The sequence below is a fragment of the Agelaius tricolor genome, unplaced genomic scaffold, assembly GCF_023055355.1.
Source record: "Agelaius tricolor isolate 1412-34295 unplaced genomic scaffold, bAgeTri1.0.p SCAF_2, whole genome shotgun sequence".
Classification (NCBI taxonomy): domain Eukaryota; kingdom Metazoa; phylum Chordata; class Aves; order Passeriformes; family Icteridae; genus Agelaius; species Agelaius tricolor.
In genome coordinates, this window is record NW_027269262.1 from 21,899,112 (window position 1) to 21,915,023 (window position 15,912).

Genomic DNA, 15,912 nt, shown 5'->3' on the forward strand with positions numbered 1-15,912 from the left:
AACTCAGGCCCAGCTTTTGCTCTCGAGGCAAGAAGAGTGCACACGGGTGTGGACATGAGTGCCACGGAACACAAGGTGGAGCTCCTGCTCTACTCCTGAACAAAAGGAAAAAAAACAAAAGAAAAAAACACGAGAGGGGCAAGTGTCCTGTGGGTAATACAAATCCAACACAAATAGGGCTCCTGCTCCTACTACTTTTTATTCTTCTGTACAATGTAAATGTTAAGCTTAGTGTCATCTTCTGTCATTTCTGAACATTTTTGCCCCTATTTTTTTCTACTTGTTAATGGATGGTTAACATCATGTTAATCCAAGGTGTTTTTTTTTTTTTGTTTGTTTTTTTTTTAATAGCAAATGGTGTTCAACTTGGACATATTAAAATAATAAATTACTTGGAATTGTAAAATTTATTATAATTATTTGGCCATGTAAAATTTCTGCCTTCAATGTACCCCTTATTTCCATTGCCATTTTCTGTTACCTTAACAATGAAAACTGCTTGAGAAGAAAATTATAAACAGGAAAGGAAGACTTGAGAGTGGGAATAATGAGGATGAAGCTCAAAAACGAGTACAGTAAGATTTGCTGTTGAACTTTACAGAAAAAAAACCAGCTTCTCTTTAAAGCCATTGAACATTTTTTTTTTCCTGGAAGACTGATGATAGTGGATAGAGCATGACATCTTCATTCACAAAAATTGATTAGATTATTTCTTGAAAAATGCTGTGTAAAATGTCTTGATAGTACATAATATTGCTGAAGCAAGCAGTATGCTCAACTATATTTTAGACATTGAAAAGTCATGCAAATTTTCTGTGTTCCATAGAAAAAGAAAAAAGTGCACTGAAGATATCAATGGGTTCTGAAACTATGGCATAGAATATGCTACATCTCAATGTAATGTGATAGATGAAATTTGAGGAGTGAATAAAGAACAATAAAGTTACATCAACCAAGGACAACTGGAAAAAAAGAATAGCAGCAAATTTTTTAATGTAGGAAAAATTTGCCTGCCTAAGGCAGGATTGCTTTTTGGTGTCAGCCAAATTTTCAGTGTGTGGTGGTCTAAGGAATGCTGTCCTTTGTAATCACATAGAGATCAAATGGTCTTCTAATATTTAAATAAGCCAGTTAAATTGTGTGATTATACTTTGCTTTTAAGAATTTAAAAAAAATCTATAATAACCATTCATTTTAGTATTTTAAAAGATTTGCCCTGGTGTTGGTTATAATTATCAGTACCATTATGATTGGTATATCTCTTAGCTATTGAAAAACAAGCAAAAGGAGAAATGGGGATAAGTTGATTCAAATGATATGTGAAGAGGTTATCCAAGAATAATTTAATTCATTGAGGAAGTTATGTGCAGCCTTATTGCAGAATATGCAATAAGTTCTAAGGAGATGAGGGTTAAGATTTAAGATGGTTGAAGCCAGAAAATCTATGGCTCTGATTTGATTTTGGACTGTGGAATGCAGCTTATAACATCCAAGACTCAACATGCGAATATCTGTTAGATTAATAGCAGTTAGATTATTAAGCTTTGAGTCCATAGACATTGTGTTAATAAATTTTGGTTTTGAATTTGTATTATGTATCAACCTTTGTCAGCAGTACCTGATTTTAGTATATGCAAAAGTGACATTTATATGCAAACCTAAGTATTTTGTTGTAGTGTCTTGTCTGATTGGAATGATGACTTTATTTCCTGCAGATTGAATTAACTAAAAGAGGACTTCAAGCAACTCTCTTGGTAAAAGCTCCAGAAACAGGAGAATTATTTGTGAATTTTGACCCTCAAATATTAACTTTAATCAGAGAAACAGACTGCATGGCTCGCATGTGCCTTGAAATTCCACCATTTGCAAGTGTTATTCAACAGCAGAGAGGCTGGTACAAGAAGATTGTCAACAATTTGCATGTGGGTTTACATTTGTTATTTTATGTATGTATGCTGTACATTAAGATGCCTGGCTTCTATACATATGGAAGAGGATAAATGAAGATCGACAATTATGCACTAAGAAAACATCTGCAAATCTGTTTTCTTATTTGTATGATTGTCCTGAGGCACTTAAAAAATGTTCTTGGCTTTATGTTTTCTGTGAAATTACTTCACAGATGCTTGGGTTTGGGGAAGCTCTGCAGAGTGTGGGGCAGAGATGAGAATGGGGAGGAAAGGAAGCTTACAAAATGCCTAGTGCTGTTGCTTGCTTTCTAAATGATAAGCAATTTATCTCTTATCCAATAATGAAGTCAACATTAGTCAGCATTTTGTTTTGAGAGAATACCTGAGAGGGAGAAACAAGTGGCCCACTTTTTAAAAGTGTAAAGCATGCAGCAAGCAGCAGCCTTTTTTGTGTTTTTCTGGCACTGGTGTTTTACACAGATGCCTGTGGAACAGTTTAAAAAGCAGTGAAACTTCCCTTTCTCTTGTCTTTTAAGTCCTTCAGATCATTTCATCTGCCTATGAACAGACAAGATTCTCAGTGACTCAAGATGGGAATTCAAAAATAGATGTCCAGAAACTTATATCTTTATAAGTTTATAGCAGTCAAATGACTTTATAGTAGTCAAAGGTCTACTCTTAAATAAATAAAAAACCCCTAAGTAATCAAGTTTTTATGACTTTAAGTTGTAATGTTATTGCCAAACATATGAAACTAAATCAGTGGGTTAAAGAGGTATTAGAAAGAAAATAGTATAATATAGTTTTGGTAAGGCTGATCTTACTAGAATTGCTGGAAAGTTCACCTAGAAGGTCTTCCTTGGGCTTTTTGTCTTCTGTAACACTCATTTACTAACTGAAATTTGCAAGATTTTTCTGTTATGTGGTTTAAACCCAGTAGGCAACCAAATGTCACACAGCTGCTCCCTTACTCCCCTCCTTGGAATGGGGGAGAGAATCTGAAGGTTAAAATATAAAACATGTGAGTTGAGATGAAGACAATTTAATAGGGAAGGCAAGAGGTGCATGCACAGGGGAAAAAAATAAGGAATTAATCTGTTAAAACTCGGCAGTATCACAGCTGCTTAGGAAGACAAACACCATAGCTCTGAGTGTCCCCCTCCCTCCTTCTTCTCCCAACTTTCATTTTTAAGCACAATGTCATAGGTATGGGATCCCATTAATCAGTTGGGGTCCTGGCCACATTCTTTACCAGTGTCTTGTGTGTCCCCAGTCACCAGCAGAGTAGTGTGAGAAGCAGAAAAAGGACTCAGTGCTGTATGAACGCTGTTTAGCAATACCCAAAATATCAGTGTGTTAATAACACAGTTGTGGTCACAAATCTAAAACATGGCATCATGTGAGTCACTGAGAAAGAAATTAACTCCATCACAGCACCAGTGCTATCAAAGATTGGTTTCTGTGTGAAGTAGTGCTTCACACAGAGCAACAAATGTATGTAGAGATATAAAGAGCAACAAATAGTGAACTTCTGCAAAAAATAATGAAAACCTTTCCCAAGCAGTTAATTATAACTTCTTAAGAATTTCAGTAATGTGCATACAGATGAATTTTCTTAGTTTAAGTAATAAATGTGTGTACATGAAGAGGTTCAAATCACTGTATATTAACTAAAATTTTCATTATTTATTTCAGGTTATGTTGGCAGAATATAAAAGAATTAAACTGAAAATACAATACCCTTTTGAACAACTGATGGCTCCTCGATTAGTAATTGTAGATGATGCTATTCAGCCAGGTCTAATGGTACTGAACTGGACATCCTTGAATATTGAGAAATACATTAATACAGTTTTTTCTAAGCTAGGTAGGTTACTTGCCTCCTTCCATTAACTTCTGGTTATTTGTTCTATACATATGCAGGTTATGAGATTACAGTTCTCTACATGATTTGCACTTAATTGATTTATATATAAAAGATATCAGAATTTTCACCTGTCCTGTATTTCATGAAACATTTGTTTTATAACACCACCTTCTTTTTGTATTGTATGTTCATCAAATATTTACTAATGTATATGTTAGGCAGTTGGGATTACACCAAACATAAAGTACAGTGCAAAAGGCCCAGTGTATTCTGAATTTAAAGAATGATATCTACTTTTAAGAAGAGTTCCTAGGTTTCAGACTTTTCCTAGTCCTGCTTTTTTGTTTCTATAATGTACAAAACAACTTCTCAAGGAATAAAACACTGACTCAGTTGGCACTGTCATTGCTCAATAGCATTTCATATTAATTTTTTTTAAACATCAATCTCTTTAAAACTAATGCACATGCATCTTGAACAACAGCTTTAGAAAACAGATGAGCTTGTAGTGTTTTCAAAAGATTATCACAATTTTGTACTGAGATGTGGTTTTTTTCTCATAGCAAATTCCTTTTTCTTCAGCCTAATTAATACAGCTAACAGATTTTGTTTCTTGAAATTGCAATAAGTAGTTATAGTGAAAATTTTCTTCAGTTGAAATGGCAGATTAAAGTGCATTTTGGATGCTATCCTGACATTATGCTTAATTTAATTTTGAATAATAAAAGAAATTTGAGTCTGGATCAGGCACCTTAAGTAGCACCTGAAGCTGCTATTTCAGCTTCAGCATTGAGAGCAGATTGCTATTAAACTTTTAAAATTCTAGTGATTGTTTTCTGTTAACTATTGTTAGCTATTTGGCCTCTAACATTTGTTTGAAGCATAGAGATTTTATTTGCTGAAAGTTACTGTTTGCAGTAGATTCTCTAAGTTGTAACTTGTTCAAGCTATCGGAGAAGACGAAACACTGTTGGCACTCAATTAAATGTTAATGTCTTCATGTTTGAAATACATATCCTTTAAGTTAATCTTATATACATTTATAATATATTCTGTATTTTATGTAAAAAGCTATGTGATATATATTTGTACAATAGTTTATATTTATATAATATTATAGTTATCTTTTAGCATGTAGATAGCATATGCTAGGTAAGTACCTGTTATGCAAAAAGTTAATTATGGTTCTTATGGTGAAGCTTGCCATAAAAGTTTAGATGTTTGGAGTAAACTGGTTAAGGTGCAGAATTCATATACAGTTGAATATGATAGTTTGTTGAGGTAAAATGATACTCTGGGTTGTTTGATAACACTCTTGTTTGTTGAGGTAAAGCAACACTGACGGACTCTTCAAAGGCCATTAATTTGAACTTTTAAGCTTGTCTTGAATCTTCTGTTTTCTTCAAAAGCTGGGCTGGAGTTATTGCTTGATCAAGTGAATGACTTGGTTGAATTTCGTATTGATGCTGTCCTTCAAGAAATGAATAGAGTGCCACTCTGTATGTTGCCAGAAGATAAACCACAGAGCTGTGAGGAATTTCTTCAAAAGACTAAGGTTAGTAGATAAAAGTTTCATGAAGAAAAGATTGATGATTTTGAGTTTAAAAATTTTTCTTTTTTATGAGATAAAAAACTGTGACCGTGTTCACAGGGGTCCAAGGATGAGCGAAGAGATGAGGATCTGACTCCATGTTTCAGAAGGCTTGATTTATTATTTTATGATATATATCATATTAAAACTATACTAAAAGAATAGAAGAAAGGATTTCATCAGAAGGCTAGCTAAGAATAGAAAAAGAAAGAATGATAACAAAGGCTTGTGGCTCGGAAAGAGAGTCCGAGCCAGCTGACTGTGATTGGCCATTAATTATAAACAACCACATGAGACCAATCACAGATCTACCTGTTGCATTCCACAGCAGCAGATAACCATTGTTTGCATGTTGTTCCTGAGGCCTCTCAGCTTCTCAGGAGGAAAAATCCTAAGGAAAGGATTTTTTGTAAAAGATGTCTGTGACAAAAAACTCTGAATGCAGAATTAATGAAGCATACATGGGATACAATGGAAATCCCCACTTGCTTGGCTGGAATCTTAAAAAGGAACAAAAGTACCAAATGCAAAGAGATCTGAGCTGAGCTGTTCTATTCTATTCATTATTAATATCAAGCCAGATAGTGAATAATATTTCTTTTATGCTTTCATATCACTCAAAAATTTTACCTCTATGATAGTATCTTTTTTTTTTTTTTTGGTCATAATTCCTGTTTAAATAAGGGAATTCTCCAGCAATTGCCTGAGGAGAGTAAATACTATGGAAAGGATTGTGTAATGGGTATTTCAAACTCTCCTGAGTTGGTAATGGGATGTGCAAAATATATGCAGGAGTACCTGGGTGAAGGTGTTCTGGGAAAACACCCTTCCTTCACCCCATCAAAATACTTTTATGTTGAGGGTAATTAACTATAAACATGTAAATTGTTGGTTAGAAAACTGATTAAGGTCATTATTATGTCAGAATATTTTGTGAGGCAATGGTAAGGTATTGCGTTTTAGTTTGTAATGTCTAATGTGTTTTCTCCTGAAATAAAATTTGGTTTGAGAAAGACTGTAGTAAATCAAGTACATAATCCCCATTTCTTTTCTCTTGTAGTAATAACTATTACAAATTAAATTTTTGATTGTCTTAGTGTTTTTAACTCTTTTGCCTTTGTAACAACTCACCTTGTTGTTAAATACAGAGCAAAGTTTAAAATAATATTATATGGAATGAGTAGCAGTTTGTGAGCATCACAATACATAGTTTTTTTCTTGATCCTGCTGCTACCTTCCTGATTGGGCAGGTATTAAAATGTATATTCAGTAAGGTAAAAATATGTGAGAGCGAGCACAAAATCTTCTCTGAACACTATGGTAACTTGAAAACTTGAACTGCTACATAGCAATTACACATACACAGCAATTACAATGACCAATTGAGTTGAGTTAGCAGAGTAAGTGGTATAAGAACCCCAGTTATGGGTACAATGAAAATAGTAACAATTTGTAAGCTTACTGTAATTTTTAATTAGAGGGGACTAGAAATAACTTTTGCCACCTAACAGGTGTCTAAGTTTCTAAAGTAATTGCTGCAACAAAAATAATTACCCAGAAGAAAAATCCCAGAGTACTTTGTTTAGTGTTGCTGTGATATTACAAGTCACATCTGCCTTCTCTCTCAACTCAACAGAACCATAAAGAAGCCCAAAGGTTATCTTAAAATTTGGAAATGTCTGAATATTTCCAATTATTGATTTTTAATTAAACAAAGGTGGTCATTTTTGTTTAAGCTGACTGAAATATAAGATACCAAAGAAGTAAAATATGAAAAGGCCATTTGCTGGTAAAAATTATAGTTAGCTGAAGCATACTTGATTGATTTTATTATAAGTATGGGAGAAAAAACATGCATAGTACTGTAATTAATTTCTCAATTTATTTAATCTCATTCTTTGATTTCTTCTCTCTCTAGTTGATAATTTTAGTGTTTGTTTTAATAATAAATACATCTTGTGTAGCTTTGATCTTCTTTTTAGCTGTATATGGGAAATATGATTGGCTAATACTCATTATGGCACAGCCAATTAATGTAAACTGGCAATGATTAAAAGAAGTGTTAAATCTCCTACATTGGAAAGTTAAGAAAATTAAGAAGCTATTGCTTTTGGGAGCCTTTTAGTGAAACTAAGCATTATAGAGATTGATTAATGATATCAACTAATGAATCATGTGATTTGAGAAAGAAGCCAAAACAATATTGAAAGACATTTATAATGCTTTGTTGATCTATCGTTGATCTTGTGTTTTGGAACAAACGAATTTATAATTATTGTTGTATATATATTTGATTTTTCACAAATCTTAGGCCTTGACATTTGTGTTAATAAAGGCTGCTGTGACTGTGAAATTGACGTGAGAATTGTGACAATAAGTGCATATCGTTTTGGTTTGGTAACAGGAGCTCTGTATAAAAGGTTCTCAAACTTTACACTTAAAAAGCTCACTGGTGGAAGCTGCTGCTAATGATCTGATAAACATGTTACTTGACACCGAGGAACAGGTCAGTAAAGAAGGTGAGAAGTCAGTTGTACCCAGTGGTGAAAAAAAGGACAAAAATACAGGTAAGAAGAATGTATTGTATTCCTTGGTGTTTGTTTCTTTTTCATGCTGATAATTTTTGTTGGGGGACATTGTAGCTTAGGTGACTGAAGTACTGAATAGCATCTAATGTCTAAAGACTTTTGGATTTGCCTGGATAATGAATAATCTAGCAATCATTTGTCATCTACAGACTAGGTCAGTATTATTTATCTAACTTGGACATTGAAAGGTTCATGCCATAGAACTATTTAGTAGCCTTGGTTAATTGCTGGACTTCCTAGAGAAAGAGAATAAGAAATAATATCTAAATTTTTATGATAATCGTACCAGTTTGTACTGAATAAGGCATAGGCTTGTTACACTGGGGTGCAGATTGCAAATGAATAATTCTGCCCTTCCTTAAAATTATTTCAGACACCTGTGGAGGTGTTGCATTATGGTATTTTCAAGTCCCTTACATGCATTTAACTAACTGGATTTATGATGTTTTAGCAACAGAAGAGGAAAGAAGATCAAAAAGCTTGACTTCCTCACCAAATTCCAGTGAGATGTGGGCTGGCCTGTCTCCTACAGCAAAGAGGAAGAGAATGGATTTAGAAAAGTTAGAGGAAGAAGCCAATGAACTGCTTTCTTACTTCAATGATCGTAACATTGATGCCCTTTTGAAAGTCACTCGACACGCTCTGGAGACCATCCGCAAGCGCATTCATGCATCTTCCACCATCAACTTCTTAGGTGGCTGCATTGTAGTGCATTGCTCTTTTAGGCTATATAAAGAAAAATGTAACTGTAATACCCCATAACTGTATAAATAAGACTCTCAAGTGTAAAAGAGGGGAAAACAAAGGAATTTTGATTAAGCTGTCTTGTTAAGTTACCGTTGGTAACATTGAGTATTTCCAAAGTTTTTTTTTCTTGTGACAGTAAGAAAATGTCATTACAATGCTGTTAGGAGTCACCGTACTGTTCTGAAGCCAATATTATATTTGGAGCTAGACTTGATAGATAAGTTTCTACAAGACCTTGATAACTTGATAAGTTATCACTTAAAAGTTATCAATTATTAACTTGACAAATTAAGACCTTGATAACTCGACAAGATCTGTTTGACCTTACTTTTTACATAAAACTGTATAAAAAAAAAACAATAGAGAGGTCTTTTTTCTCTTACTAATTGCCTTCAGATATTTCCATGCATGGTGATGGAACACTTTTGAAGTGTTTTATTGTCGCATGCCTTTAAGAAATGAAAATAAGGGCATTTGTCTTTGGTCTCTATAGTTTATAAGGCATACAATAGTATGAGATTCTAAGGAGGTTCTGTGCCCAATTTAATATGCTTAATGGGAGTACCAGCCACATAACAAAATTGTGTGCTAAACAGAATTTAGCTTTACAGAGCAAGTTGAAGAGGAGCTTCATGGAGAAAAATAGCTTTGCACTTACTTTTCACTTGTGCTGCTGTGGAGTTTTGCAGTATACCTTATAAATTACTCAGGAATTCTTTTTCCCTTCAGAAATTACACTCAATACTCTACATTAAGAGATATATTTATTGGTTTATATCAAAACAATGCCTAGTTTGATGTCTTGAAAAAAATATGAACATCCTTTTGGTTTTGTCTCCTGTTTTTGTCTTTTGTTTAGAAAATCACAGTATGTCTAAGAAGAAAAAAGGTGCTTATCCTATAATTAGGACTAATATTAACCTATCTATCCCTACTATTATCATGACACCCTCTTTGGATGAGGTACAGCAGACACTTAATAAAGCTGTGGATAGTATTGTGAAAGTAATGAAAGGAGTTCAATATTGGAGTAAGGAGAGAATATCCAAGGTTGGTGTCTTTAACAGCCTTACTTAGAACTAATGGTGCAAAACTGCTGCAAATAAAAAATAAGCATTATTTTCTCTTCAGGAGAAAGTGTCAGAGAGAAAAGTTATTCTGTTGCAGTGTGGGAGCAGAGACAGCGATTCTGATGATGGAATGAAAGAGACTGGAAAGAAAAGCATCCATGGTAATGATAAACTCTCACATCACTAAATTTGAATGTTAGGTAAATGTGATTAATACAGAATGTATTGGAAGATATTAATTACAAAATACATCAAAAACAGTAGACTTGATAGATTTTAAACAACCTCATAGATTTAAAATTGTCTCAGAGAAGAAATCTCTTTCTCATTAGAAAGCAGGTTTGCCACTTGTCCTTCTGTGGATTTGAGTAAGGGGATTTTTTTTGGCTTCTTGAAGAGTTTTAATGCTTTGGGTTATAGCATTTATATTGGTTACAATTATAGTCATTTTGCTACAGAATAATCTTTTGTGATTTGCCAGTGTGGTTGTAATTTGGCATGTTCAAATGGCATCTTAGAACTTGTGCTTACCCTTTAAGAAGCACTTTCACAATACCTAGTATTGAATAAAAATGCCTATGTAAATTGCAATATTGGTGTAAAGAGGATTGTGTAAAAGATTGAATAGACTAGAATTTCTAAAAGGATTTTCATTATTCTGTTTTGTGACCAGACATTAGGTTAATGAAGTCATTAGTTCAAGGAAATTCAAGATTGTATCTTTCATTGGGTTTTTCTTCTCTGAAATGGTTTAAAATGAAGCAGAATTAATTGTTCTACATTGTACCTGAGATACTTAGAAAATACATTTGAGTCCTTTTATGTTAGCTCTCTCTTATGCACCTAAAAAGTAGGACAGTAATACTAGAACTGGTTAAGAAGTTGAATTAGTCTTTCAAAACTAAGAATTTGGCTTGCAAGAGATGAAATAAAAAATGATGATAAAGTCAAACTTGTGGATATTTGCTAAGTGATGGACTTTTTAAACCTTTATTCCTTTTCGTGGAGTGGTTTTGGTCCTCTTTTCAGAGTTAATGTTAATTTATATTTCAAATTGTCAATTGCGGGGTATTTCAGAAAATAAAAATGCTTAGTGCTGATATATAAGTAAGCAAATGCTGATATATAGATGAATCACTTAGGTGAAGCATAGAGCATAAACCTTGAGGGAGAAGAAAAAAGATTCTGTTTGAAAGATTGGTATGAAACTTGTTCCAAATTTGATAGGGTACTTAGATGGAACAATTTCACTAAAATTGAGATGTTTATGAATTTGTGTTGGCCTCCTTGACTTCTAGTTGCTTTTAAGAACACTCAACTTTAAAATGCATGCTTGTTGAAAAAATATGTCATTCGGTTTTGTCTGTAGGAATTTACTTCTCCTAACCAGTATGTCTGTCCTAAGCCTGCTTCTATATTTGAATTTTCTTTTATAGATAGTGGATCAGATGCAGCATCACTCAGTTCATCTGATACTGCGCAAAGCCAGAACTACTTCAAATATGCTTCAGAGAACAAAGAAATTATTAAATTAGTGTCTTTACTCAGCAGTGCCATCAATTCTACAAAAGGGGTAAGACAGCTGAGATGTTAATTTAATATCACTATTCGAGGGATATTAATGTATTACTTTTATTATCCTTGGGTAATAAGGGTAGGCATTTAAAGCTGTAATTAAATGTAATAATGAAAAAGTTAGGATGGTGGATAGAAAACATGTGGCTGAAAATTTGCAAATATGCTTTAAAAGTGTAACATGGATTAAGTGTGCTCTGTTCCAAGATACGAGGTTTTTAATATTGCATAAATTAAACCACCATAAAAAACTCTAAATGTAGTTGTGTTGTGTGTAGCTAATGAAGCCAGCATGATTTCTGCCACATTACAAAGAGGGCATGAAGGTTTTTAGAGGAAAATTGGCTGTCAGATTGGCACTTGTAAAGTGCTGCATAGGGTTTGCTAGTGTAGGTTAGGATATATTTTAAAGGATATGCATAATTTTTTTGCCTTGTTCTTATTCTATGCACTCGTTAGTAAATTGTATTTCTTTAGGGAGCTCTGCATCAGTTTCTTCTGGGGCTGGCCCAGTCTTTTAAGAATATTGCCATGTGAAAATCTTTGACCTTGTAACTTCAGTGGTACTAAAGCATAACTACCAAACTGGTGCTGAGTAGTTGATAATGGTGGATAGTTATCATGGTATTTTGGTATTTGGTATTTTGTAATATTGTAAACTTTTATCATTTAGACAGCTTTAAATGCCTGCATGTACTATATTTATTGTAAGTCATGATGTGGATTATCTCTCGTAGCACTCATCTCTCATTTACTTGTTTAATTAGATGCAGTGATGGTTTAACTTTAACTTTCTCATGTTTTTCTCATCTCCTGAGAACCAAAAGAATAATTCTCTTTCACACTCATTAAATGGTATTCAAATCAAAGAGACCTGAATTGAGCGTAGAAATTAAAGTAAAAAAAATTGTCTCATAGCTTCATTATTTTAGAATAAATTTTTCTTGTTATGTTGGGCCCTGGAGCTCAGGTTTCCGTTTCTAGCTCAAGAAATGGCAGGGAAGGACATGTGTACTGTATCCTAGTTTTAAACTTTACTTCCTACTGATTCCAATGATTTTATTGACTGAAGATTCACTTAATTGGCAAATGTTTAAACTAATTTGACAAACTGGATGTGATGAACATAGGGTTTCTGGCACACTGTGTGATCAGTAATGGAATTGCTTTAGCATAAATTTACCAGAAACCTTTTGTTTAGTGAGATGATTCAACCTGCTCCACTATGGAGTTAGTAGTGTACTCTAATGAGCAGCTGCTAAGAAATTATATGCATGCTATATACATGATGCTGAGAATCTTCCTTTGAACTTTTAAATGTCTTTCAGGAAGTTCTTACAGCTTTGGAGAGTTTTAGTTGTTACCACCATATATGGCAGAGGGACAAGGAGGAAACCATTAATAAATTCATGGAGAGAAACCCATCACTCTATGAGTTTGAATCTGAAATTCTGCATTTCCGAGACCTGGACCTGAAAATCAGTTCTGAGCCTGAATACATCTGCGTGGGAGCTATTGCACTGTACACTGGTAGAGTTCAGATTTTCTCCAGAGATGTGTACTTTCTGACTCCAGCAGGGAGGAGAGATGTGACAGTATTGGATGGGTGAACTAGATTAAAATGGAAAGGAGAAAGGGAGAGAGAAGGGCTGTTCGCTGTTTTAGCTGTAAATGCTGCAAACAAAACACTAACACAAGAATATCTGTGAGGCTCAGCTGGAGTTTATTACCTCACCTGGATACATCTGCTCACTTATGGGGTGGATAGTAGATGGTAGACGTTTGCCCATCCTTCTGTCACTGATTCCCAGGGGTACATATTTCATGGGAGTAAGATGATAAGTTTATGTTACTTTTCTCCTTACTCAGCTGCATGCAGTGAGACAACTGAATCCCCTTCTAACAATTTCACCAGTGCTATGATCAAACTTTGTTTCTTCAGCTTTCATAATTAGACTCCTAATTTTCTCCCCAAGTTATTTTTTTAAAGATTAATTTTTGAAAAGATTTTAGGCTTTGATGAGAATATTAATCAATTCATTAATGATGTATAGGGCAGAAGTTTGTATAATGGTAAATGAGCAAGATGACGAGTATGGAGACCAGCCTCATCTTACCAGTAGGTACATCCTGGAAAAAATCTATGATATCTAATATCTATTAATTGTTCAATGTTTTTAGATGATCTTTCCAATAGAAAAGATGATAAATTCTGAGAAGAACAGGAGGAAAGCAATAATGAATTGCAAGCAATTTTATAAACCACTTCAAGGTGTCCATGTGATTTCATCATCTCTGTATGTGAAGGGTTAGGCTGAAAAACCAGAACTGGCACTGAAGAGAAAAAAATGTAATTAAAAAGATTGAAAGTACATCTTAACAAATATTTACAATATCTAATATCTATTAATTGTTCAATATTTTTAGCTGATCTGAAGCTAGCACTGAGATCAGAAACCAAAGCCTGGATGACTTTGCTGGGGTGTCATTGCAATAAGAAGTACAGAACACAGATGGAAGCAATTTTGACTTTTATAGAGGAAACTGGCAAGAAGTTAAGTCGCAGCATCATGGACCTGGATGATATCAGAATAGCCATGTCAGCTTTGAAAGAGATCAGAGAACTACAAATCTCTATTGACTCTCAAATTGGCCCCATTGAGGTAGCTAGTGGAAATGTTGCATGTATGGGTACTGTTTCAAGAGAGCTGTTATTTTCTGGGTTAACAATGAACTTTGAAAATGTATGATTTAATATACGTTGAATGTTGAGTGACAAGCTTGTTGTGTTCCTGTAAACCTTTTTGTGTGAAATTCTGATTTGGGCAAATGTAAACTTGCTGAGGTGAGATGTGGTTTAGTGAACAGTGTAGAAATTGAATGATGTGGGTAAGAGGAAGATGAGAATACAGGTATTTAATGCAAGAAATCTTTTCTTAATTTGTGGAAGAAATCTGTGTATAAAAACGAATGAGATTCCTAATTTTTTTTTTTAGCTAAGCCTTAAGAAGAGTAAGAAGGTAACGATAAGCAGAGTACACGAGATTGATTGCTTTTAGCAGCTGTATAAGTTAAAATAAACAAAAGCAGCTGACTTTGTAAAAAAAAAAGTTAACATGATAGAATGCATTTACTGAACATCTGACAAATGGCAGGCTTAAAAACAGATGGTAACTCTTTCTCTGCATTCCTGGCAAGAGTATTTATTGAAGAATGCTATAGTATGGCAAAATGCACATTTGATTTTTCAGTAGAATTCTTTTTCCTAAGACATGTTCATGATTCCGGATGTGTTCATGATTGCTCATAAGCTTCCAATTCTGCAGGCAGGAGCCTTGGGTCCTGAAGCACAGGAAATGATGCTTCACTTTTGAAAGGGAAGTTGGCATATTTTCCACACAGCATTGTAGTAGACAGACAGTTACATTTCCATTTTTGAAATTTGGCTGCAATTTGATCAAACTGGAAAGCATGAATGGAAATAATTTCACTTTATACAAAAAATTTTCAAATGAAACTGCCACAGGTTTATTGCTACCCTACCCTGTGCTAATTTAGAGAAAGTGAATGTCAGTTGTGTTTTAGTGAAAATTCACCAAGGGTTTTCACTATGTAGAATGTTCATATGTTGGTGGTGCAAGCTGAAATCAATGCTCTGAGAAAAAAATGCAGATGTTTCTTCCAGTTTGGTATTGGTTTGCCCAATTTTGATAATGGCTATGCAAGAAGAACAGAATTTCTTTTTCTAACCAATCATCCTTCATTCTTAAAAATTTTAAATTGTAGCATTTTAAATATATGTTTTCCATATGTTTACGAAATTAAGTGAAGTTGCCATTTTATGTATCTTGATCCAAATTTCTGGCAGGAATCCTATGCTATTTTGAGCAAATATGATCTTCTTGTTGCCAAGGAAGAGACAGAGAAGGTGGACACGTTGCACTACACTTGGGAAAAACTGCTAATCCGTGCAAATGAAGTGCAGGATGAGCTCATTGCTTTGCAGCCAAACTTCAGAGGAGAGCTTATTAATGCTGTGAAGACTTTTACTGAAGACTGTGCACAGTTCTACTCAGATTATGATCAGGCAAGTGTTTCTATTTTATTGTATTGGAGAAATTTTTTCAGAGCGATGGGAACATGGAAAGGTTTGTGGATTTGACTAAATAATAGGATGGGCCTCTACTGTTGAATAGGTTTATTCTTGTTAAGATGGTGTTTGGGTTGCAATTCAGGGCAGGTTTGATTAATGTTTTGTATATGACTGATGTAAGTAATGCTGGTAATCAGTTCCTAAAAATTAAGAATTGAGATATTTAAGGTTTTTGAAAAGCATCTAGTTATCATGAACAAATGTGAAGACTAGGAATAATGATTAGCTATGTTAGCATCAGAAAACTCTTCTTTCTTTCTGATATATGTACAAGTGACTTAAGCTCTCACATTCTTTTTCATTAGAATGAGTGAAGGTGTACTAATCATGCATCATCATTTAAGTAATGTTGACTTTTACTCAAAAAATGAGCGCTGATTTCCTAGCTTTTGCAGTGTAATGAAAAATTTC

At 34.0% G+C, this 15,912-nt stretch overlaps 1 protein-coding gene across 4 annotated transcripts in view; it reads left to right on the plus strand.

Moving 5' to 3' along the window:
• The window catches only part of DNAH5 (dynein axonemal heavy chain 5), a 134,812-nt gene that overhangs the window by 43,742 nt on the left and 75,158 nt on the right, over positions 1-15,912 (plus strand). For all 4 annotated transcript variants that reach the window (XM_071454132.1, XM_071454162.1, XM_071454142.1 and 1 more), the window contains exons 15-25: positions 1,716-1,922; positions 3,606-3,777; positions 5,187-5,332; positions 7,773-7,935; positions 8,408-8,650; positions 9,563-9,753; positions 9,835-9,934; positions 11,210-11,346; positions 12,677-12,878; positions 13,776-14,011; positions 15,217-15,435. In XM_071454132.1, the coding sequence (XP_071310233.1) occupies positions 1,716-1,922; positions 3,606-3,777; positions 5,187-5,332; positions 7,773-7,935; positions 8,408-8,650; positions 9,563-9,753; positions 9,835-9,934; positions 11,210-11,346; positions 12,677-12,878; positions 13,776-14,011; positions 15,217-15,435 (2,016 nt within the window). The remainder of the gene's footprint in view (positions 1-1,715; positions 1,923-3,605; positions 3,778-5,186; positions 5,333-7,772; positions 7,936-8,407; positions 8,651-9,562; positions 9,754-9,834; positions 9,935-11,209; positions 11,347-12,676; positions 12,879-13,775; positions 14,012-15,216; positions 15,436-15,912) is intronic.